Source organism: Pistacia vera, unplaced genomic scaffold, assembly GCF_008641045.1.
Source record: "Pistacia vera cultivar Batoury unplaced genomic scaffold, PisVer_v2 Contig25, whole genome shotgun sequence".
In the NCBI taxonomy this organism is placed as follows: Eukaryota; Viridiplantae; Streptophyta; class Magnoliopsida; order Sapindales; family Anacardiaceae; genus Pistacia; species Pistacia vera.
Genome location: NW_022196057.1, coordinates 905,920 through 931,369, shown reverse-complemented (window position 1 = coordinate 931,369; position 25,450 = coordinate 905,920). Strand labels below are relative to the sequence as shown.

Here is a 25,450-nt window from a genome sequence, read left to right as displayed (position 1 = left end):
TAAAAGATGAAAATCCACAAGGCCCAGATCAACAGGAAAATACTAGAAAAATGGGAGCCTAACTTTAACCAACTAATAAATTAACAACGAAGAAATAACTGTCAACAAAGACACAAACTCTTGTGAGGGTTCAGCAAAAGAGAAACTGTATAATCACAGAGAGGAGATGAGTGTGACTGAAACAAACAAGGCGGTGTGTGTAACTGGGGCATCAGGTTACATAGCATCATGGCTCGTAAAGTTCTTGCTCCAACGTGGCTACACGGTCAGAGCTTCAGTTCGCGACCCAAGTTAGCAATGTTATCTTTGATTTCGCTGAGTTTTAGTTTCATTGATGCCGAATTTTTCCCCATATTTTTTTTTTTTTTTTTATTCTTATTACAGTTTCTTATGTTTAAAGTTCTTAATCATAGTGGAAGTCAACAGGGTTAACTAAATTATTTATCTTGCAAATTCTGAGACTCTTTGACTGCTGAGAGTGGTAGATAAAATAATTTCTCCATGTAATAACGTATTCCCCTAAGAGGATACCAAGAAGACAGAGCACTTACTTGCTCTTGATGGAGCTAAGGAAAGGTTTCGTTTGTTTAAAGCAGACTTAAAGGAAGAAGGATCGTTTGATTCTGCAGTTGAAGGATGTGAAGGTGTTTTTCACACAGCATCTCCTTTTTCTCGCAATGTCACTGATCCACAGGTACATCTTGTCTTATTCCTGCATTTTGAATTTGCTTAAACCAGAGTTAAATTCGGCTGCATGTGTTCAAACACCAGTCAATGCCAGTATGAATGCCAATTATGATTTGGAGTCTTTGCCAAGTTAGCAACATTTGGGAAACTTAAAGCAATGGCTGAAGTGCAAATGGATAAACATTTTCCGTTTTTGGGTTTCGATTCGTGGTCTTACTTTGAAGATAGCTTAATTGTAAATACAAAAAACCAATTTCAGAATTACACCAAGACTCTAACTAGCATAGACCTTTCTGAAAATAATTTATCTAGAGAACTTCCTGAAGAAATTATGAAGTTGGAGGGTTTGGTGGTTTTAAATCTGTCAAATAACCACATCAACGACCAAATTCCAGTAAGCATCTAAAGATTGCAGCAATTGTCTTCCCTTGATCTCTCTAATAACAATTTCTTCGGTCAGATTCCTCCAAGCATGTCTTCTTTCAGTAATAACAAAACTGTAATAACTCTATGTTAAAATTTCATTGTCTTGGTTTACCATAATCCAAAGCTTGAGATTTCAATAATATTTTTAGCATTTTTGTTTTAAGCCATTAAGCTATAAGTTTGTCAGTGACTTCCATCTGGAAAAAAAAAAAAAAAAAAAAAATATTAGTATATTATTTTTGGCATTACTCTTTTTTTTCTTTTCTTGATAGAGGGTTATTTTGTAACTCGTTGTCACTTTCTATACTGTTTAATGCCGGCAAAACCAATATCGATGTGATGAATATACCAATTCTTTTTAGTGTCATCCTTTGACTCAGACAACTAAATGACTTGCAAGAACTACGACAAATACATATATTATGTGTATGGCCTATAATTGTTCAGAACTTGAGAGGACAACTGAAGGAAACATCTTCAGTTATACGAATATGCTATCAATCATCTTCTTACTAATAGTGATCCTACTTCCTGAAGGGAATGCTTTTTGCTTAGAGTCTGATAGAAGAGCTCTAGTCGACTTCAAAAGTGGCCTTGATGATCATAAGGACCGGCTTGCGTCGTGGAAAGGTGAAAGTTGTTGCCAGTGGAGTGGAATAACTTGTAACAACAAAACTGGAGCTGTTATTGCAATTGATCTACGTAACCCGAATCCATCATCTTCTGAGTGGAGGTTGCGTGGGAAGATCAGACCATCCTTGACAAAGATCAAGCACTTGAGACATTTAGACTTGAGTTTCAACTATTTCAATGGCATCTCAATTCCAAAGTTCATAGAATCTGCAAGGAATCTGCGATATCTAAATTTATCAAACGCTGGCTTTAGCGGTGCAATTCCTCCAAATCTCGGAAACCTCTCTAGCCTGCAGTATCTTGATCTCTCCTCTCACTATCCAGTTTCTGCTGGCAGTCTTGATTGGCTGACTGGTCTTGAGTCACTAAAATATTTACAAATGAGAGGGATTAACCTATCAAAGGTAGGATCAGATTGGATAGTACCCTTAAACAAGCTTCCATCTTTATCTGAGTTGCATCTGTCGTTTTGTAGCCTTCGCAGTTTCAAGTCATCTCTTAATGTTGTTAATTTTACCTCCCTGGCTGTCTTAGACCTGAGTCTTAATGACTTCCACTCAGAAATACCTAATTGGCTTTCAAATATCACCAGCCTCGAATCCATTAATTTACGTTCAAGCAAGTTGTATGGGAGGATACCACTTGGTCTCACAGGGCTACAAAACTTGAGGTCTGTGGACCTTGCTGAGAATAAGAATCTTACAGGTAATTCTTCTCAGCTATTTGCGGGAAGCTGGAGAATGGCTGAATATCTCAAATTGGAATTCATCCAGTTGCATGGAGAACTTCCTGCCACTATCGGGAATATGACATCTCTCCGCTTTCTTCGTCTGATCCGCAACGGTGTTGAGGGCGGTCTCCCTAGCTCCATTGGTAACTTTTGCGACTTGATATATTTAGAGTTGGGTGTCAATAACCTAACCAAAAGTTTACCTAAATTCCTTCAAGTACCTGATAACTGTGGAGCCAACGTCCTTTGCCTAGTTTGAGGTATTTGATATTGGCAGGCAATAAAATAGTTGGCGAATTGCCAAATTGGTTGAGTCAGCTTCGTAGTCTTGTCAAACTCCAGCTAGGAGATAACTTACTTCAAGGTCCCATCCCTGCTCTTTGGGTAACTGTTCATCTGTCTGAACTGATTCTTGAAGGGAATAGACTAATGGTTCTCTCCCAGATTCTTTGGGCAGCTCTCCGAGTTGTCACATATAGATGTTTCTTCCAATAATTGACGGATATTATTACCGAAGTGCATTTTTCGAAGCTCAGTAACTCCGACTTGGATTTGTCTTTCAACTCTTTCATTTTGAATGTCAGTTCCGATTGGGTGCCTCCATTCCAGGTTGAGTTTCTTTTCCTGAGTTTCTTTCTCCTGCGTTCCTGTCGTTTGGTCCATCATTTCCAATTGGCTTAAATCTCAAAGAGCGGTCAAGTTTCTTGATTTCTCAAAAGCTAGTATTTCGGGTCCCATACCCAACTGGTTTTGGGACCTTTCTGGCAGTATGAATGATTTCAACCTCTCTTTCAATCAGTTTACAAGGTCAACTACCAAATCCGCTAAATGTAAGGCATATGTCGTGATTGATTTGAGCTCCAACATCTTGAAAGGTATATTCCTCTGCCGAGTTTCCCTCTTGTTGTACTAGCTCTTTCAAACAATGAATTTTTGGTCCTATTCCGGATACTATTGGTGAATACTTGGGGCGTTCGAGTTTTCTTTCACTTTCAGGCAACCAACATATCTGGTTCAATCCTGAGTCTGTTGGACGGATGTCATTAGTTGTTGTGATTGATCTTTCAAGGAACAATTTAACTGGGAGAATTCCTTCAAGCATAGCGAACAGTTCTAGACTACAGGTTTTAGACTTACAAACAATAATCTGTCAGGGAAATTCCAAGTTCTTTGGGCGACTTGTATAATCTTCGGTCACTTCACCTAAGCAACAAAAAGATCTCAGAGAAATTCCATTATCATTCAAGAGTTTGCTGTCTTTGGAGACTTTGGATCTTGGAAACAACAGTTTGAAGGGTAAATTCTTCCGTGGTTTGGATAGGTTTCCATATCTTGATACTGAGCTTGAGGTCAAACAGATTTTCTGGAGACTTCCCTCCTCTCTTTCAAAATTGAGTTCACTTCAGGTCTTGGACCTGGCGGAAAATGACTTTAATGGTATTATCCGCCTACATTTGGGGAACTTCAATCCATGACTCAAGTGCAAGATAAACAGTTATCTATTTTATGGGAACAGCGGGAACTACTATGAAGAAAGCTATGTTGTAAATTTAAAAAAACCAGTCTCAATTGTACACAAGGACTCTTTCTCTTAGACAATTATAGACCTTTCTGGAAACAACTTCTCTGGGAACTTCCTAGAAATTTCAAAGTTGGTGGGTTTGATAGTTTTAAACCTGTCAAGAAACCATCTCAGTGGCCAAATTCCTCCAGCATCTCGCATTTGCAGCAATTGTCATCCCTTGATCTGTCTGATAATTGTTTTTCAGGTCCATTCCGGCAGGCACTTCTTTCTTAGATTTCTTGGGTTATTTGAACTTATCAAATAATAAGTTATCTGGCAGGATCCCTTACTCAGAACATTTGACGCCTTTCGAAGCATCTAGTTTGGTGAAACTCAGGTCTCTGTGGAGCTCCCTTACAGTAAAGTGTGAAGCTGTGATGATCTGATAAGATAAGAAGATTGTATTGACAGCAGCAATACTCTACTGATACATGGATTCTTTACTTGAGCTTGTTTTGGGATTTGTTGCAGGAATCTCTGTTCCTTACACAGTTATCGCAATCAGAAGGTCCTGGTGGGATACCTGTGAAACCCCGTTTTTAATCCAATACATATTACGTATTCTGTGTGATTTTATTTTTATGGAAGGATATTTCTGTTAGTTTTAAAAGTTTTATTGGGAATGAAATTGCAATAAGGAAGCTGCTGGGTTTGCACGTAACAAGGGGCAAAATCTGGAGGTTTATTTGAAGAAAATGCTGATGGTGGTAGGGTTTAGCGGGATTACCTGTAATCTAGGGGCAGAATCATAATATAAAGTTAATAAAAAAATAAAAAAAGAAAGAAAAGGGGCTGATTTTGGCCCAAATGAAGAAAGAAGAGACGAGAGCAGAGGGAGAAAGCAGAGCAGACCAAAAGAGTTAAAAAAAACAAGGGAGGCTGATTTTCGCCAGCATAGAAGAAAAGAAGAAAACGGAGAAGAGAGGGGAATGGGTGCGGCTGAAAAATGGTAGAGTGAAAGAGAGAGGAGGGAGATGCAGGGAGCTCTGTTGTTGAATAGTGGATGTGATCTCAACTATTTTCCTTAAAAACTTAAGCTTATGCCCTTGCATGTTGATTTCCTTTTACTACCGTCCTTTGCTTTTGCGAATCCTTACAAGCATGATGTTTGTAATGGAATAGTAGAACTTTGCACAAAATCATGTTTTAGTGAATGATTTCTATGTTTGTGCATAAAGCCTTACCTTCAATTTGTTTAGTTTTGGTATGGTTATATTCATCTTCTGTAAACTATCTTTGGCATCATGTGAATGATTTTATATAATGAAATTTGGAAGTAGTGTGGACATGCATGTATAAATATTATGCCTATACCGATGTTGTTGAATGGAAAGCAGAATTTGTGTTTCCGCCTGTTTGATTTGTTGATGATTGAGAATTCCAGCTAATTTTGGTAGGGCTGGTTTGTTTGGAAATTATTTGTGGCAGTAATAGTTGGAATGAAGGGTATGGAAATATGGATTTCATATATTGATTATTTTGACAAGCATATGTGCATTTTTATGCAATTCCACAATGTTTGTGATAGAACAAATTATGGGAGCAGTATGTTGATATGGTGGCTGAATTGTGTTGTTGACTGAAATTGGAGATTTAATGCTTGGTTTTATATGGGTAGAGCATATATGTTGATCCTAAAGAACCAAGATTTATTAAGTATGTTTTTGGTTATAAAAGTTTATGCTGTAAAATTCTGACAGTCCGAACTTCTGAAAATTTTAATATTTTTCGGGTTTGCAAATGAAGCTAAATTTCAGATATTTTGTTTTAGACTTATTAGAGATTGGCTGAAAATTGATTTCATCCCAAAATTCGAAGTATTGGATTTTTTAATGAATTTTGAATTCTGCTATGAAATTCTGGAATTTCATGTTTTCTTTAGAGCATGCATTTTTCAGAACTGAAATAATGCACTTACTTATCCAAATTGAGTGATTTTAAATTCTGGTGAATCCTATTATGTCTAGTTTAATCTGGGGTTTTCATATGGTTTAGATTAGGGCTGAATTGTTATGAATTTTACAGCCAGTAACCTCAATTCTGGATACAGTTGGCAGATTTAAATGGGTTTAGAAAATGTGTGTTTTAAATAGTTTTGATTCTGAAGTGACTTGAAAATATTACTGGTCACATATTTTGTCTTGATGCCCCATTGAAATTATAGCTTGATTTGGTGAGTGGATTAAACCAAATCTTCTTCCGAAAGCTTAAATCCATGTTTGCATGTTAACTTATGATTTTATTTTAAATGTTTGATGAAGTTTGGTATATAGAATTTATATGTATTCACGCTATATGAATAAAATTTTGAGAGTAGAGAACTTGTTGAATTGTATACGGGTTGAGTTCGTGCCTTGGTAGATGGTTTCTTGGTAAGAAGAAAAAGAGAAGGGGTGCATTCTGTCAGTTTTTGAAAGTATGTTTTAAAACTTGCATTCTACCCCCATTTTGCATGGAATTTCATACGATGGCATGATTTACTTTTATATGAAATGTCGTATATACTTATGATTAGTGATGGGACATATGCTATGGAAATGTGATGTTGAAAGTAATTTTTAATCTGGGTTAAACTGTCAGTTTTAAAACATGTTTGGAAATTTTAGTTTTCACCCCTGGTGTGATTTTTGAATTATTGTCATATTGCATGTTTATAAGCACATATGTGGTATGTTCTTGACTTATATATGTTACTTGAGATTAACATGAGATGCATGATTAAATGAGAGTTTAGTGATTTGGATAAATATGCTAAATGAGAAACAAAAGGGTTGATTTGTCAGTTTTGGGGCATGTTCATAAATCTATATTTTCCCCCCTTGGGCATAAATATCATATTTTTTCAAGCAAACTATGCATTTTTCATGAAGAAAAGCATGTTAGACTATATATAAGAGTAAATGGTTTTCAACCACCCTACGAAGTACCCATCCCCCAGAGATACAGATTATTGGCTCTGCCCGAGCGATGCAGGATTCCGCCGGGTATGACAGTTTCAGATTTTTGCTCTGCGCATGCGTATGACAGATTTTATTGGCTCTGCCTGGCGTTGAGTGGTCCGCCAGGTATGACAGTTTTTGAGGCTCTGCCCGCGCGATGATAGACCTTGCCGGGTAGAACGGTACGTCCCTCGTCTGCCTGCATGTGGGACGCCACCAGGTATGACAGATTTTCCCAGGGTACTAGTTGCGGTGAAGTTTTCTGTTATTAACATCAGAATCATTTTAGAATGTTCAAAAATCACATCAGTTTTTTAGTATCTGCTACGAGCGATAGCCCAATATGAGTTTTAAGATGTTAAGAGAGCCTTCAATTTAGCCACAGTTTTAAAATAAGATATTAGCTTATAGTTTTCAGTATCAGTAAAAGCTACAGTATCCAGTTTAATTTTCAGTTATCAGCATAAAGTTTACAGTATTCCAAAATCAGTTATCAGTGCATAGCTTCAGAAAAATCAGTCTTCAATTTTATATCATCACATAGTTATAAATTTAGTTACCAGATTTGTTTTGAGAGTCAGGAGTGTTCATTGAATGATGGTTTGGATGTTTGTAGCATGACTAAGAGTTATTATTTTCATAATCATATGCATTCTTGAGTGATGACATAGATGTTGCAGCATGACTTAATGAAATATTGTTCCCAGAAGCATAAGCACTTACAGTTATGTTTTAAGTTTCTAGAAAAAGAATTTTAAGCATTCAATGGAGCTATAATTCAGAATTTGTTTTCAGCTTAAATGATGAGATTACAGTACTTAGACACATTTTAGAACGATTATACATGCATACAGGAATGATTTAGTTACTTCCATAACACGTTCATAGAATCATGTTGTTTTCAGGATTTCATAAGAACTATTGCATGCCATGACTATTGTTGAAGAATGTTTTGCAAACTCTCCCCAATCCCCCACCACTGAGTATTTCAGCTCACCCCCTTTTTAGACCCTTTTCTCCAGTTTCACAGGAAGAGTCGTGCTGAGGAGTGATTCCTCTAGAGGTTGGGCCCTTACGTCATCGACTCATCATGTGTGTAAAAAAAATGTCGTGCTTGTTACCGTTACAGAATTATGTTTTATACTTATGTTTTATCTCCTGTGTTGATTATAAAAGTATGAATATTCTGATACCATCCGTTTTTGGTTTTATAAACGTACAAGTTAGCTTTCCAGATTTCAAATGTATACATATATATATCTTATGTGTTTATGCTTTCAAAACGAATCCAAGCGAATGTTTTTATGAAAAACGTATTTAGAATACAGGTTTTTTTTTTTATTCCCACATGGCATGTCTCGACTGCCCGAGTCTCATAAGTGCGCCCGGAGCTTATGGGGTAGGGAGGGTCGAGGCGGGTCGTGTCAATACCTACATGGGTTATGCTGATAAAACTGCTGAAAGATTATCATATTTAGGACACAGTGTGGCTAGACGTTGCAGGAACAATTTGAAGTATAATTAATCGTTATTTTTGTCTTTGATTTTCCATTCTATGTACTATCTATGCAAATTGTGCCTTTTGTTACTTTTATGATCTACTTGCATTACTCTTTATATTCTGCTTTGAGTATAAATTACCCACCATATTGATTGCTTTCAACTGATTTCATAGCAGAAGCACAAGGACACAGCTCATAAATTTTGAGTTCTCTCATGGACGATTGATGAAGTCCATACCTATCAAAAAAATATGTAATCACTTTGTTGAAACTGGTGATGTAAACAATTTGCATTTATTCTTTTTCCTTATGGGTAATTTTTCTTCAAAAACCAAATGCAGACATGTAATTTCTTGGTGCATCTTACGAAACCAATCTGACTACAAAAAATCTGTAATCTGGCATGTGATTTCTACACAGAAATTCGTGTTTCTTTTTTGTCTTGTCCATTGAAACTTATCCTTTTAACTTTTTTTGAAGAAAAAGAATTCTAGTGTTGCAACAATGGAGACCGCACAATGTACATTATGGTTTAGGGCCTATTGCAATTCATTACTTTAGTGCATGTGATGGAAACATCTTCAGTTATACGAATAATGCTACCAATTATCTTGTTAATAATGGTGCAATTCATTCACATTGCTTAGCAATGATAGCTCCAGTTTGATTGTCACAAGTTATTCCCTTTTATCCTTCCTTGCCATAGCAAGAGCCTGTCTTTAGGACCATCAAGGCCACTTTTGAAGTCGCGCAGTGTTTCTCTATCCTATTCTAAGCAATAGTCATGCCTATTATGAGCAAAGTATTAAATAAAGAATAATACTACACTAACAACCTTCTCTCACAATCTTGACATGACAGTTCGTAATTGGTCAGTTCACAATTGATCCCGCATAGGTCCTGTATAGGTTCCACTAATTAATTGCAAGTTGACCAATTGTGAGTTATTACATCAGGGTTGTGAGAGAAAATTTATGAGAGAGAGTTATTGATGTAGTATTACACGTAAGTAAAAGATATAATTGGTAGTATTACTAGACAACTGAAGATGTTTCCATGAGTTGAACTCTGTCTATCGATAATGAGGCGCTAGTGTCAAGTTATGACACATTAGCAAATTCATTCAAACCATTTTAATTTCTTGGTTGTTGGATTAGGCTTATTATCAAAGCCCAAATATGACCCAAAAAGTGAATTGGCCCAAACTCTTTAAATGAGTGGTAGAGATTTAGCTAAACGGCTAAATGGTAGCCAAGCAAATGAATGATTATGATTTGGTCAAGTGGTGTTCTTTAAATGGGTGGTACAAATTTAATCAAGTGACTAAACGGTAACAAAACAAATGAGTGATCATGGTTTGGCTAGATAGTTCTCTTTAAGTAAGTGGTGGAGATTTAGCCGATTGGCTAAATTGTAGCTAAGCAAATGAGTGGTTATGATTTGACCAAGTAAAATGTGTGGTTATAGTTTGCTTTTGAAGACTATATATAAAGAGCATTAGTTGTGGTTTTAATTATCTCAAAAAANCCATAATCCTGGTGAAAACTTGGTCTGTCACTGCTGAGTGTATGTAAGATAGGGCCCTTGGTGCTTTAGACATCTCCTCTTCATGAATCCTGATTTGGTTCAGTGTGGGGTTTGCTCCCAACTGAGGAACTTGCTTCTCCTCCTCCACGTATTGCCACAACCCATGGCCTCTTAAATAAGTCTTCATCTTGACAGCCCATACATGAAACTGATCTCCATTGAAGATGGGTGGAGAAAGTGAAGTTGGAGTTGCTGCCATGAAGATGATTACGTATAGTGTTGAGTTTTGTTAAGAGGTTTTTTTTTCAGGTCCTGAAAGATCACAACAGCTCTGATACCACTTGTTGGTTTTTAGAGCTGGAGTATACTAAGGAAAGAGGACCAAAAACTGACGTGAGAGAGAGCTGTAGAGAGAGAAAATATGAACTGAAATTTGCTCTGTTTTACATTCAAAAAACAGGGATAGATTTATACAAAGCACACGCCACTGTTCCACCTAAAGCTGCAAATTTAAAATTTAAACCAAACACTCCAACTAATGCACGTACAAACATACAAATAATGTGAGGAAACGCCAATTATTCTTGTGTCATCCTTTGACTCAGACAAAATAAAGGACTGCAAGACTGCGAGAAATACATATGTTATGGTGTATGGCCTAATTGTTCAGAACTTGAGAGGGCAACTGAGGGAAACATCTTCAGTTATACGAATAATGCTGTCAATCATCTTTTACTAATGTGATCACCTTCCCGAAGGAATGCCTATTGCTTAGAGTCTGATAGAAGAGCTCTAGTCGACTTCAAAGTGGCCTTGATGATCCAAGGACCGGCTTGCGTCATGGAAAGGAGAAAGTTGTGTCAGTGGAGTGGAATACTTGTAACAACAAAACTGGAGCTGTTATTGCAATTGATCTACCTAACCGGATCCCATCATCTTCTGAGTGGCGTTTGGTGGGAAGATCAGACCCTCCTTGACAAAGCTCAAGTACTTGGACGTTTAGACTTGAGTTTTAACTATTTCAATGGCACCTCAATTCCAAAGTTCATAGGATCTGCAAGAATTTGCGATATCTAAATTATCAGAAGCGGCTTTAGCGGTGCAATTCCTTTGAATCTCGGAAACCTCTCTAGCCTGCAGTATCTTGATCTCTCCTCTGACAATTCAGTTTCTGCTGGCAGTCTTGATTGGCTGAGCGGTCTTGAGTCACTAAATATTTAAATGAGGGACTGACCTATCAAAGGTAGGATCAGATTGGATTGTACCCTTAAACAAGCTTCCATCTTTATCTGAGTGCATCTGTCTTCTTGTAGCTTCGCAGTTTCAAGTCATCTCTTAATGTTGTAATTTCCTCCTTGGCTGTCTTAGACCTAAGTCTAATAACTTCCACTCAGAAATACCTAATTGGCTTTCAAACATCAGCAGCCTCGATCCTTTAATTATTTTAAGCGATTTGTATGGGACGATACTGTTGGTTTTTTAGAGCGAGAGTACTAAGGAAAGAGGACCAAAACTGACGTGAGAGGAGCTGTAGAGAGAGAAAATCTGAACTGAAATTTGCTCTGTTTTACATTCAAAAAACAGGGGTAGATTATACAAAGCACACGCCACTGTTCCACCTAAAGCTGCAAATTTAAAATTTAAACCAAACACTCAACAACTAATGCACGTACAAACATATCAAAATACATCATTTTGTCAACCAATTCACCTAAACACATCACTGAAATGTTCTAAACAGTGACCAAAACAACTTCTTCTTGCACATAGCATTTCAAACCGTGGCGCCAAAATCTTGCAACTCCCACCGTTCGTTGATTCATCATTTCCAGCATGGTATCACCATTCAACACTCCTCCTTGATATCATTGCTGGAAACACCAACTCTGAACTGAAGATATTCAAACTTGGCTTGGACAATGCTTAGTCATTATATCAGCAACCTGTTCTCTCTATTAAAAAGAACTCCTCCTTCATTGCGCTTCTCCATGCAGCAGATTTGACTGCCTCATTATAGCTTGTTGGTTCTAACTCAACCACATTGCACCTCTCTAAATTTCAGAATTGGCTTTGTACCTCTGACTGGAACTTCATCAACTTCATCTGTATTCACTTCTTCAATCTGACTTTTGGGCATTCAATCTTGCTGGAAGCTTGGCTTGACTTTACCTAATTTTTTACAGTTCCAAACAACACATTCGTCCACCTTAACATCTCTACTAACTATGTTAGCTGAATGGTTTTGAAAAACAACCTTTCCCCACTCACGGAAAGTTTTTCTTTGCATCTTAACTCTCATATAACCATTCCATAACTTCCATAATGACACATGTGGAGTTTAAAATGAAGAGAGTAATTCCTCTCAAGCATTTGTCCTACACAAGTAGGCTTTGACTGATTTTAGGAACAAATAAAAACATAAGATTAATCTTGGTACCTGACTTGGTTTGGACAGAAACATTTCCCTTGCCTTTGACCTCCAGCAGCTCTCCATTTCCCACTTTAACTTTAGACTTGTAGCTTTGATCTAAGTCACGAAATTGGACATGTTTGGTGACATATGGTTGGTGCAACTGTCAATCAACCACACCTCTTGATCAAATCAGCCACACATCCTGAAGCCATAAACAACTGCTCAAATTCTTGAGTCTGCTGTTGATTCTCTACTGCCTGGGATTGATGCTCCTGCTGCCCTCCTTTGTTCTTGCACACACCTTTCTACATGTCCCAACTGCTTACAAGACCAACATTGTTATGCCAGGCCTGAACCAACATCTATTTTCAGAGTGGTTCTTTTTCTTGCAGTGAGGACAAGGAGGAAAGGTTCTCAGTCCCGCATTTTTTTCTCCTTCGTTGTTAACTTCCATCTTCCCTTCTTCCAGCATACCTTCTGTTTTGGCTTGCTATCATGACTCCTTCATTGAGTCTTCCTGCCTCAGCAACTCCCTCTGCTCTTGTGCTTGAAGAGCATGCACAAGTTCTGCTAAGCTGATCTGGGACAGGTTTTTGGAGTCTTCAAGTGAAGAGATTTTTGCCTCAAATCTCTCAGGTAAACTGACCAAAACCTTCTCTACTATCCTCTTGTTAGTCACTCTTCACCAAGAAGCTTAATCTGTCACCACATTCATCAGCCTATCCACATACTCCTACACAGACTCAGCCTCTTGCATCTTAAGCATCTCAAATTCTCTTCTCAAGTTTAGAATTGCATGTTGCGTGTTGTATTGCTGCCCCAAACTCCTCATTAAGCTTATCCCAAGCTCTTAGGAGTTTCACACGCCCGTGAGTGTCTCTAGGAGAAGTTACGGTGTGGGTTTCTTGTAACAAAGAGAGATTGATAGGCTTATAATCGTTTGGTTGGATCTTTACAAATAATTAGTGCAGCGAGCTCTCCTATTTCCGGAGCTCAACGTGGAAATAGCTTATTCAATTTGGATAAGTGAACCACGGTATATCTTGTGTTTTTTGTTGATGTGATTTGTGTGAATCTTTGTGATTGTTTGATTTGGTGGTTAGTTTGTGTTTACTGGTTGATTATAACACCTTACTTAGGGCATTTGACGACTTTTGATGCATCTAGTTTTGGCGGAAACTCAGGCCTCTGTGGAGCTCCACTTATAGTAAATTGTCAAGTTGATGATTCTGATAAAGATAAGAAGGTTGATATTGACAGCAGCAATAGCTCTACTGATACATGGATTCTTTACTTGAGCATTGTTTTGGGATTTGTTGCAGGAATCTTTGTTCCTTACACAGTTATTGCAATCAGAAGGTCCTGGTGGGATGCCTACATGGGTTATGTTGATAAAACTGCTGACAGATTATCATATTTAGGACACAAAGTGGCTAGACGTTGCAGGAACAATTTGAAGCATAATTAATCCTTAATTTTGTCTTTAATTTTCCATACTATGTACTTGCTATCCAAATTGTGCCTTTTGTTACTTTTATGATCTACTTGCATTACTCGTTACATTCTTCTTTGAGATAGTAAAGTGTTTGTATGATAAGAATTTTATTGTTAATTCAGGCTTAAACAGATGCTTTGTTGGAAATTGGAAGCCAAACAAATCAAGTCTCAGGCTTCCAATTTCATAAAGATGAACACATGCATGAGATAAGATAATTTTCACTCATAAAAAACTCATACATGTGTCATAATACAACTTCACATTCAATCCCTTTTTATTAATTCATAAAGAGATAAGATTACATTAAATAACTGCAAAGCAGCCGCTATACAAACGGCTGAGTTAAATATGTAACTTCTTCTCTTCAGAAAAGTAGGTATTAATTGATCTGATTTTTGATCAAGAAGCGGAAGCTTCGATGCTCTGTTGGGGAAAATGAACTCTGATTTTTATTGAATAAACTGTTTCTTTACATACAACACAGTAACACTAGTTAGTCTACTGAGCTGGAGTCAACTAACTAACTAAGGTCACAATGTAACTGGTTGTCACTTTCTATACTATTTAATGCCGGCCAGATTAGTTTGTCACTGACTTCCGTCTGCAGAAAAAATTTATTAGTACATTATTTTTGGCATTACTCTTTTCTTCTTTTCTTGATAAGAGGGTTATTTTGTAACTGGTTGTCACTTTCTATACTATTTAATGCCGGCCAGATTAGTTTGTCACTGACTTCCGTCTGCAGAAAAAATTTATTAGTACATTATTTTTGGCATTACTCTTTTCTTCTTTTCTTGATAAGAGGGTTATTTTGTAACTGGTTGTCACTTTCTATACTATTTAATGCCGGCCAGATTAGTTTGTCACTGACTTCCGTCTGCAGAAAAAATTTATTAGTACATTATTTTTGGCATTACTCTTTTCTTCTTTTCTTGATAAGAGGGTTATTTTGTAACTGGTTGTCACTTTCTATACTATTTAATGCCGGCCAGATTAGTTTGTCACTGACTTCCGTCTGCAGAAAAAATTTATTAGTACATTATTTTTGGCATTACTCTTTTCTTCTTTTCTTGATAAGAGGGTTATTTTGTAACTGGTTGTCACTTTCTATACTATTTAATGCCGGCCAGATTAGTTTGTCACTGACTTCCGTCTGCAGAAAAAATTTATTAGTACATTATTTTTGGCATTACTCTTTTCTTCTTTTCTTGATAAGAGGGTTATTTTGTAACTGGTTGTCACTTTCTATACTATTTAATGCCGGCCAGATTAGTTTGTCACTGACTTCCGTCTGCAGAAAAAATTTATTAGTACATTATTTTTGGCATTACTCTTTTCTTCTTTTCTTGATAAGAGGGTTATTTTGTAACTGGTTGTCACTTTCTATACTATTTAATGCCGGCCAGATTAGTTTGTCACTGACTTCCGTCTGCAGAAAAAATTTATTAGTACATTATTTTTGGCATTACTCTTTTCTTCTTTTCTTGATAAGAGGGTTATTTTGTAACTGGTTGTCACTTTCTATACTATTTAATGCCGGCCAGATTAGTTTGTCACTGACTTCCGTCTGCAGAAAAAATTTATTAGTACATTATTTTTGGCATTACTCTTTTCTTCTTTTCTTGATAAGAGGGTTATTTTGTAACTGGTTGTCACTTTCTATGCTATCTAATGCCGGCCAGACCAATATAATTGTGATGAATACGCCAATTATTCTTTGTGTCATCCTTTGACTCAGACAACTAAATGACTTGCAAGAACTGCGAGAAATACATATGTTATGGTGTATGGCCTATAATTGTTCAGAACTTGAGAGGGCAACTGAGGGAAACATCTTCAGTTATACGAATAATGCTGTCAATCATCTTTTTACTAATAGTGATCCTACTTCCCGAAGGGAATGCCTATTGCTTAGAGTCTGATAGAAGAGCTCTAGTCGACTTCAAAAGTGGCCTTGATGATCCCAAGGACCGGCTTGCGTCATGGAAAGGAGAAAGTTGTTGTCAGTGGAGTGGAATAACTTGTAACAACAAAACTGGAGCTGTTATTGCAATTGATCTACCTAACCCGGATCCATCATCTTCTGAGTGGCGTTTGGGTGGGAAGATCAGACCATCCTTGACAAAGATCAAGAACTTGAGACGTTTAGACTTGAGTTTTAACTATTTCAATGGCACCTCAATTCCAAAGTTCATAGGATCTGCAAAGAATTTGCGATATCTAAATTTATCAGAAGCTGGCTTTAGCGGTGCAATTCCTAAAAATCTCGGAAACCTCTCTAGCCTGCAGTATCTTGATCTCTCCTCTGACAATTCAGTTTCTGCTGGCAGTCTTGATTGGCTGAAAGGTCTTGAGTCACTAAAATATTTAAAAATGGAAGGGACTGACCTATCAAAGGTAGGATCAGATTGGATTGTACCCTTAAACAAGCTTCCATCTTTATCTGAGTTGCATCTGTCTTCTTGTAGCCTTCGCAGTTTCAAGTCATCTCTTAATGTTGTTAATTTTACCTCCTTGGCTGTCTTAGACCTAAGTCTTAATAACTTCCACTCAGAAATACCTAATTGGCTTTCAAACATCAGCAGCCTCGAGTCCTTTAATTTATATTTAAGCGATTTGTATGGGACGATACTGTTGGTTTTTAGAGCTGGAGTATACTAAGGAAAGAGGACCAAAAACTGACGTGAGAGAGAGCTGTAGAGAGAGAAAATCTGAACTGAAATTTGCTCTGTTTTACATTCAAAAAACAGGGGTAGATTTATACAAAGCACACGCCACTGTTCCACCTAAAGCTGCAAATTTAAAATTTAAACCAAACACTCCAACTAATGCACGTACAAACATATCAAAATACATCATTTTGTCAACCTAATTCACCTAAACACATCACTGAAATATTTCTTAAACAGTGACCAAAAACAACTTCTTCATGCACAGTAGCATTTCAAACCGTGGCGCCAAAATCTTGCAACTCCCACCGTGCGTTGACTTCATCATTTCCAGCATGGTATCACCATTCAACAGATACCACTTGGTCTTCCGGGGCTACAAAACTTGAGGTCTGTGGACCTTGCTGAGAATAAGAATCTTACAGGTAATTCTTCTCAGCTATTTGCGGGAAGCTGGAGAATGGCTGAATATCTCAAATTGGAATTCATCCAGTTGCATGGAGAACTTCCTGCCACTATCGGGAATATGACATCTCTCCGCTTTCTTCGTCTGATCCGCAACGGTGTTGAGGGCGGTCTCCCTAGCTCCACTGGTAAGCTTTGCAACTTGATATATTTAGATTTGACCGCCAATAACCTAACCAAAAGTTTACCTACATTCCTCGAAGTAACTGATAACTGTAGAGCCAACAGTCCTTTGCCTAGTTTGAGGTATTTGATATTGGCAGGCAATAAAATAGTAGGCGAATTGCCAAATTGGTTGAGTCAGCTTCGTAGTCTTGTCAAACTCCAGCTAGGAAATAACTTACTTCAAGGTCCCATCCCTGCTTCTTTGGGTAAACTGTTACATCTGTCTGAACTGATTCTTGAAGGGAATAGACTAAATGGTTCTCTCCCAGATTCTTTAGGGCAGCTCTCCGAGTTGTCACATATAGATGTTTCTTCCAATAATTTGACGGGTATTATTGCTGAAGTGCATTTTTCGAAGCTCAGTAAACTCCTAACTTTGGTTTTGTCTTCAAACTCTTTCATTTTGAATGTCAGTTCCAATTGGGTGCCTCCATTCCAGGTTGGGGTTCTTTACCTGGGTTCCTGTCGTTTGGGTCCGTCATTTCCATATTGGCTTAAATCTCAAAGAGCGGTCGAGTTTCTTGATTTCTCAAAAGCTAGTATTTCGGGTCCCATACCCAACTGGTTTTGGGACCTTTCTGGCAGTATGAATGATTTCAACCTCTCTTTCAATCAGTTACAAGGTCAACTACCAAATCCGCTAAATGTAAGGGCTTATGCTTGGATTGATTTGAGCTCTAACATCTTCGAAGGATCTATTCCTCTGCCGAGTTTCCCTCTTTATCAACTAGCTCTTTCAAACAATGAATTTTCTGGTCCTATTCCGGAGACTATCGGTGAATACTTGTCGTATTCGAGTTTTCTTTCACTTTCAGGCAACCAACTATCTGGTTCAATTCCTGAGTCTGTTGGACTGATGTTCTCAATTGGTGTGATTGACCTTTCAAGGAACTACTTAACTGGGAAAATTCCTTCAAGCATAGCGAACAGTTCTACACTACAGGTTTTAGACTTACAAAACAATAATCTGTCAGGGGAAATTCCAAGTTCTTTGGGCGACTTGTATAATCTTCGGTCACTTCACCTAAGCAACAACAAGATCTCAGGAGAAATTCCATTATCATTCAAGAGTTTGCTGTCTTTGGAGACTTTGGATCTTGGAAACAACAGTTTGAAGGGTAAAATTCTTCCGTGGTTTGGAGATAGGTTTCCATATCTTAGGATACTGAGCTTGAGGTCAAACAGATTTTCTGGAGAACTTCCCTCCTCTCTTTCAAAATTGAGTTCACTTCAGGTCTTGGACCTGGCGGAAAATGACTTTAATGGTAGTGTTCCGCCTACGTTTGGGGAACTTCAATCCATGACTCAAGTGCAAAAGCGTAACAGTTATCTATTTTATGGGATGAGCGTTGGGCACTACTATGAAGAAAGATATGTTGTAAATTTAAAAAACCAGTCTCAAACGTACACAAGGACTCTTTCTCTTATGACAATTATAGACCTTTCTGGAAACAACTTCTCTGGAGAACTTCCTGAAGAAATTTCAAAGTTGGTGGGTTTGATAGTTTTAAACCTGTCAAGAAACCATCTCAGTGGCCAAATTCCTCCAGGCATCTCACAATTCCAGCAATTGTCATCCCTTGATCTGTCTGATAATTGTTTTTCAGGTCCAATTCCGGCAGGCACGTCTTCTTTAGATTTCTTGGGTTATTTGAACTTATCAAATAATAAGTTATCTGGCAGGATCCCTTACTCAGAACATTTGACGACTTTCGAAGCATCTAGTTTTGGTGGAAACTCAGGTCTCTGTGGAGCTCCCCTTACAGTAAAGTGTGAAGCTGATGATTCTGATAAAGATAAGAAGATTGATATTGACAGCAGCAATAGCTCTACTGATACATGGATTCTTTACTTGAGCACTGTTTTGGGATTTGTTGCAGGAATCTCTGTTCCTTACACAGTTATCGCAATCAGAAGGTCCTGGTGGGATACCTACATGGGTTATGCTGATAAAACTGCTGAAAGATTATCATATTTAGGACACATAGTGGCTAGACGTTGTAGGAACAATTTGAAGCATAATTAATCGTTATTTTTGTCTTTGATTTTCCATCCTATGTACTTGCTATGCAAATTGTGCCTTTTGTTACTTTTATGATCTACTTGCATCACTCTTTATATTCTGCTTTGAATATAAATTACCCACCATATTGATTGCTTTCAACTGATTTCATAGCAGAAGCACAAGCACACAGCTCATAAATTTTGAGTTCTCTCATGGACGATTGATGTAGTCCATACCTATCAAAAAAATATGTAATCACTTTGTTGAAACTGGTGATGTAATCAATTTGCATTTATTCTTTTTCCTTATGGGTAATTTTACTTCAAAAATCAAATGCAGACATGTAATTTCTTGGTGCACCTCATGAAACCAATCTGACCACAAAAAATTTGTAATCTGGATTCTGGCATGTGATTTCTACACAGAAATTCGTGTTTCTTTTTTTGTCTTGCCCATTGAAACTTATCCTTTTAACTTTCTGTGAAGAAAAAGAACTCTTGTGTTGCAACAATGGAGACCGCACAATGTACATTATGGTTTAGGGCCTATTGCAATTCATTACTTCAGTGCATGTGATGGAAACATCCTCAGTTATACGAATAATGCTACCAATTATCTTGTTAATAATAGTGCAATTTGTTTGTATTAGGCATTCATTCACATTGCTTAGCAATGACAGCTCCAGTGCCCTTTTATCCTTCCTTGCCATAACAAGAGCCTGTCTTTAGGACCATCAAGGCCACTTTTGAAGTCGAGCAGTGTTTCTCTATCCTATTCTAAGCAATAGTCATGCCTATTATGAGCAAAGTATTAAATAAAGAATAATACCACACTAACAACCTTCTCTCACAACTTTGACATGACAGTTCGTAATTGGTCAGTTCATAATTGGTCAGTTCATAATTGGTCCCACATGGGTCTTGTATAGGTTGCACTAATTAATTGCAAGCTGACCAATTGTGAGCTCCCACGTCAGGGTTGTGAGAGAAAATTTGTGAGAAAGGGTTGTTGATGTAGTATTACTCGTAAGTAAAAGATATAATTGACAGTATTACTGGACAACTGAAGATGTTTCCATGAGCTGAACTCTGTCTATTGATAATGAGGCACTGGTGTCAAGTTATGACACATTAGCAAAATCATTCAAACAATTTTAATTTCTTGGTTGTTGGATTAGGCTTGTTATCAAAACCCAAATATGACCCAAAAAGTGAATTGGCCCAAGCTCTTTAAATGAGTGGTGGAGATTTAGCTAAATGACTAAATGGTAGCCAAGCAAATGAATGATTATGATTTGGTCAAGTGGTGTTCTTTAAATGGGTGGTACAAATTTAATCAAGTGACTAAATGGTAACAAAACAAATAAGTGGTCATGGTTTGGCTAGATAATTCTCTTTAAGTAAGTGGTGGAGATTTAGCCAATTGGCTAAATTGTAGCCAAACAAATGAGTGGTTATGATTTGACCAAGTAAAATATGTGGTTGTAGTTTGCTTTTGAAGACTAAATATAAAGAGTATTAGTTGTGGTTTTAATTATCCAAAAAAAAAAAAAAAAAAAAAAAAATACTTGAGAACTCAATTCACTTGTTTCTTCTTTCTTCCTCATCTTCCTAGTATTCCCTTTTGTTTGCCAGAGAGTTTGTATCCTTTTATTTTAGAGAGAATTGTCATTTGTCGAGGTGTTGTAATCCATATTTTGTAAGAGGCTATGGTTTTATTTTATTTTCCTAGTAAATGGTGGCTATGGTTTGCTGTTGAAGACTATAAAGAGGGAGCATTAGTTATGATTTTAATTTCATAGGTTCTTTTTCCTGATGAGTAATTCTACTTCAAAAACCAAACAGACATGTAATTTCTTGTTGCACCTTATGAAACCAACCTGCTGCAAAAAAAATCTGTAATCTGGCATGTGATTTCTCACAAAATTCGCGTTTCTTTTTTTGTCTTGTCCATTGAAACTTATGCTTTTAACTTTTTTGAAGAAAAAGAACTCTTGTGTTGCAACAATGGAAACATCTTCAGTTATACGAATAATGCTACCAATTATCTTGTTAGTAATAGTACAATTTGTGTAATGGGCATTCTCATTGCTTAGCATGACAGCTCCCAGTTTGGTTGTCACAAGTTATTCCCTTTTATCCTTGCCATAACAAGAGCCTGTCTTTAGGAAAATCAAGGCCACTTTTGAAGTCGAGCAGTGTTTCTCTGTCTTATTCTAGGCAATATCATGCCTATTATGAGCAAAGTTTTAAGTAAAATATATAATTGGTAGTATTGCTGGACAACTGAAGATGTTTCCATGAGTTGAACTGTGTCTGTTGACAATGAGGCAGTGGTGTCAAGTTACGACACATCAGCAAAACCAATCAAACCATTTTAATTTCTGGGTTGTTGGATTAAGCTTATTATCAAAGCCCAAATATGACTCAAGAAGTGACTTGGCCCAAACTCTTTAAATGAGTGGTGGGGATTGCTCTTTAAATGAATGGTGGAGATTTAGCTAGATGGTTAAATGGTAGCCAAACAAATGAGTGATTATGGTTTGGTCAAGTGGTGTTCTTTAACTGGGTGGTACAGATTTAATCAAGTGGCTAAATGGTAGCCAAACAAATAAGTGGTCATGGTTTGGCTAGATAGTTCTCTTTAAGTAAGTGATGGAGATTTAGTCAAATGGCTAAATTATAACCAAGCAAATTAGTGGTTATGATTTGACCAAGTGAAATGAGTGGTTATAGTTTGTTTTTGAAAACTATAAATAAAGAGCATTAGTTATGGTTTTAATTATATAGAAAAAAAAAGAAAAAACTTGAGAACTCATATTCACTTGTTTCCTCTTCTTATCTCATCTTTCCTTGTATTCTCTTTTTTTGTGCAAAGAGAGTTTGTATTCTCTTATTTTAAGAGAGAATTCTCATTTGTAAGGTGTTGTAATTCGTATTTTGTAAGAGTGAAATCCTCTTATACTTTCCTGGGAAATTGAAAACCATGACCAATGCCCTTAGCTTTTAAGAACGAATCATAGCCACACATTTCACTTAGTTATAAAGTGATCACTTGTCTAAATTATGACCACTTATTTGTTTGGCTACCATTTAACCACTTAGCTAAATCACCACTACTCATTTAAAGAGCACTACTTAGCCAAACCATGACCACTCATTTGCTTGGTTACCATTTAGCAATTTGACTAAGTCTCCATCACTCATTCAAAGAGCTTGGGTCAACTCACTTCTTCTAGGGTCATACTTGGGCTTTGATAATGAGTCTAATCCAACAATTATCAAAACCCAAATATAACCCTAGAAGTGAGTTGACCCAAACTCTTTAACTGAGTGACAAAGATTTAGTTAAACAATTAAATGGTAGTCAAACAAATGAGTAGTTATGGTTTGACCAAATAGTGTTTTTTAAATGAGTGGTTGAGATTTAGCCAAGTGGCTAAATGATAGCGAAACAGATTAGTGGTTAAAGTTTGGCCAAATGATCACTTTATGGTCAAGTGAAATGTGTGGTTATGGTTTGCTCTTGAATGCTACAAAGAGGGAGCATTAGTTATGATTTTAATTTCCATAGGTAAACGTAGGAGGATTTCACTATTATAAAATAAGGATTTTAAAACCTTCAACAAATGACAATTCTCTCTTGAAATCAAAGAATGCAAATGACTATGGCTCCGTTTGTTACACTTTTGGAAATACTATTATTAGTATTCTCAATAAAGTTAAACAATAAAATTAACTTATTCTCAAAATATTATTCTATATTATTCAATTTCTTTAAGCCCTTTAAATTTGTTAGTTTAACTAAACACCCATAAATATTTTTTTAGAAATTGCAAAAACACCCAGCAACCCTCCGACGGTGGTGACCAACTGCCCGTATTTAATGGGTAGGTTGGGGGTGTTTTTGTTAACTTTTAATATTTTATTATAGGGGTGTTTAGTAAATAAACAAATATAGGGGATATTTTTGTTAATTTTTAAATCCTACATAGTAATACCCGCCCAATTTAATTTTTTTCAAAATATTATTCTAAAAAGTATCAAAATAATGAACCAAACTTGTCCTATGAAATGACCGTTTGGTCAACCATGACTACTCATTTGGTTGACTACCATTTAGTCATTTAACAACGAAGAAACTGTCAACAAAGACACAAACGCTTGTGAGGGTTCAGCAAGAGAGAAACTGTATTATCACAGAGAAGAGATGAGTGTGACTGAAACAAACAAGGCAGTGTGTTTAACTGGGGCATCAGGTTATATAGCATCATGGCTTTCGCCGAGTTTCAGTTTCATTGATGCCGAATATTTGCCCAGTTTTATTTTATTTTATTTTTTTATGTTTAAAGTTCTTAAATCATATTGGAAGTCAAAAGGGTTAACTAAATTATTTATCTTGCAAATTCTGACTCTTTGACTGCTGAAAGTGGTCGATCCAATAATTTCTCCATGTAATAGCGTATTCCCCTAACATATGCTACAGAGGATACCAAGAAAACAGAGCACTTACTTACTCTTGATGGAGCTAAGGAAAGGCTTCGTTTGTTTAAAGCAGACTTAACGGAAGAAGGATCGTTTGATTCTGCAGTTGAAGGATGTAAAGGTGTTTTTCACACAGCATCCCCTTTTTCTCGCAATGTCACTGATCCACAGGTACCTCTGTTCTTATTCTTGCATTTTGAATTTGCTTAAACCAGAGTTAAATTCGGTTGCATGTGTTCACAGACCAGTCAATGCCAGTATGAAGCCAATTATGTGTTGGATTTTGAGCATTGCTTTTTTGCCTTCCTCTTTGATAAAATAATATTACAGGAGGAGTTGATTAACCCTGCAGTGAAGGGAACACTTAATGTGCTTAGATCTTGTGCTAAAGTTCCATCTATCAAAAGGGTGATTGTAACATCTTCTATGGCAGCAGTTGCATTCAACGGAAAACCTCTAGCTCCTGATGTTATAGTTGACGAAACGTGGTTTTCAGGTCCATCTTTTTGTGAGAAATCAAAGGTTTGTAGATATGCTAATTCCTCGTGTAACTATTTTAATGTAAGCTTTTTCATCACACAGAAACTTCTTTAATTTTATTCTAAAATTTTTGGTTTTATCAGCTCTGGTATGCACTTTCCAAAACCTTAGCTGAGGAGGCTGCCTGGAAGTTTGCACAAGAGAATGGAATCGATCTGTTTGCAATAAATCCAGAACTGGTGATTGGTCCCTTCTTACAGCCAACACTTTGTTCAAGTGTGGAGCCAATTCTCAACCTTGCAAAAGGTATTCTTTAAATATCTGTGAGGATATACGAACCTCAATACTTTCTTAAGCATAAAGCCCTCTAAAAAGATATATGGAAGGCAAGACCATTGCAAGTCTGTCTAATAAAAAGAACTGAGAAATCTCATAATTAAGGATAATTATGAGAATTTGAATTTTGCCTATACTTACATTCAGATTGCCTGTATCTACAAATCTCCAACCATCCTCATTTTGCAATAATTATGTGTATTGTGGAGCTGAGAAAGTTTCTAGAAACTCCAAGGTTTTGCTTGTTAAAATTTTGCAGCTGAGAAAGTTTGTTATGGATTTAATGAAAGTCTTGATTCAATGTTTCCTCAACCCAATCAAGTGAACTGTTTCTGCTATTATGAATAAAAAGTGTTTGTTTGGCATAATGTTATATGATCCTAATTGATGGGTCAAGCCAGGATTTATAGTCATCCTTAAAAGTGTTTGTTTTGTAGATGATCATCCATATTAATAAGACTCTTTATTTATAGCAGGTTGGAAGATGATAGGCAATACGAGCCAAAATATCAGGTATCCAGGGTTACCGTGTTGAAATTTTTTATCCACAACCATGGTTGATAAAAAAGGTTAGATGCTACGCATATAAACTATCTATATAAACTAATCCATGCAGAAGATTAAGACTGCTGAAAGCAGAACTTCAAAGATTCATTATATATACAAAGCAGAATTTACATAGCTAGTACATTAACATTAGAAATTAAAAGAGGAACTACTTACGATGTAAAGTAAGAAAAATATGAACATCGAGAGAGAAGGATGATTTATGTAGTGCTTATCCAAACTGCCATTACTTTATCATACGCAAATTTGCACAGGCACAGGTTCCGTGAATATAGTTGGAATAAATTCCCTCAAAAAATATAATTGGATAAGTTCAGAAGAGAAGAATCAGCATACTTTTAAATTATTAAGAGCAACTTT

At 36.7% G+C, this 25,450-nt stretch overlaps 1 protein-coding gene across 3 annotated transcripts; it reads left to right on the top strand.

Annotated features, from left to right (window-relative positions):
* Window positions 1-85: 85 nt before the first annotated feature.
* LOC116132196 (tetraketide alpha-pyrone reductase 1-like) lies at window positions 86-25,414 on the top strand. Of its 3 annotated transcripts, none has more exons than XM_031417854.1 (5): window positions 86-290; window positions 525-694; window positions 24,038-24,229; window positions 24,331-24,493; window positions 25,000-25,414. In XM_031417854.1, exons 1-5 carry the CDS (start codon window positions 167-169, stop codon window positions 25,056-25,058), a joined length of 708 nt encoding a protein of 235 aa, XP_031273714.1. In that variant the 5' UTR covers window positions 86-166; the 3' UTR covers window positions 25,059-25,414. The 3 variants fall into 3 exon arrangements, with proteins under 3 accessions (XP_031273714.1, XP_031273713.1, XP_031273715.1); XM_031417853.1 differs by having other exon boundaries at window positions 24,997-25,414; XM_031417855.1 differs by having other exon boundaries at window positions 89-265; window positions 24,997-25,414.
* The last annotated feature ends 36 nt before the right edge of the window (window positions 25,415-25,450 follow it).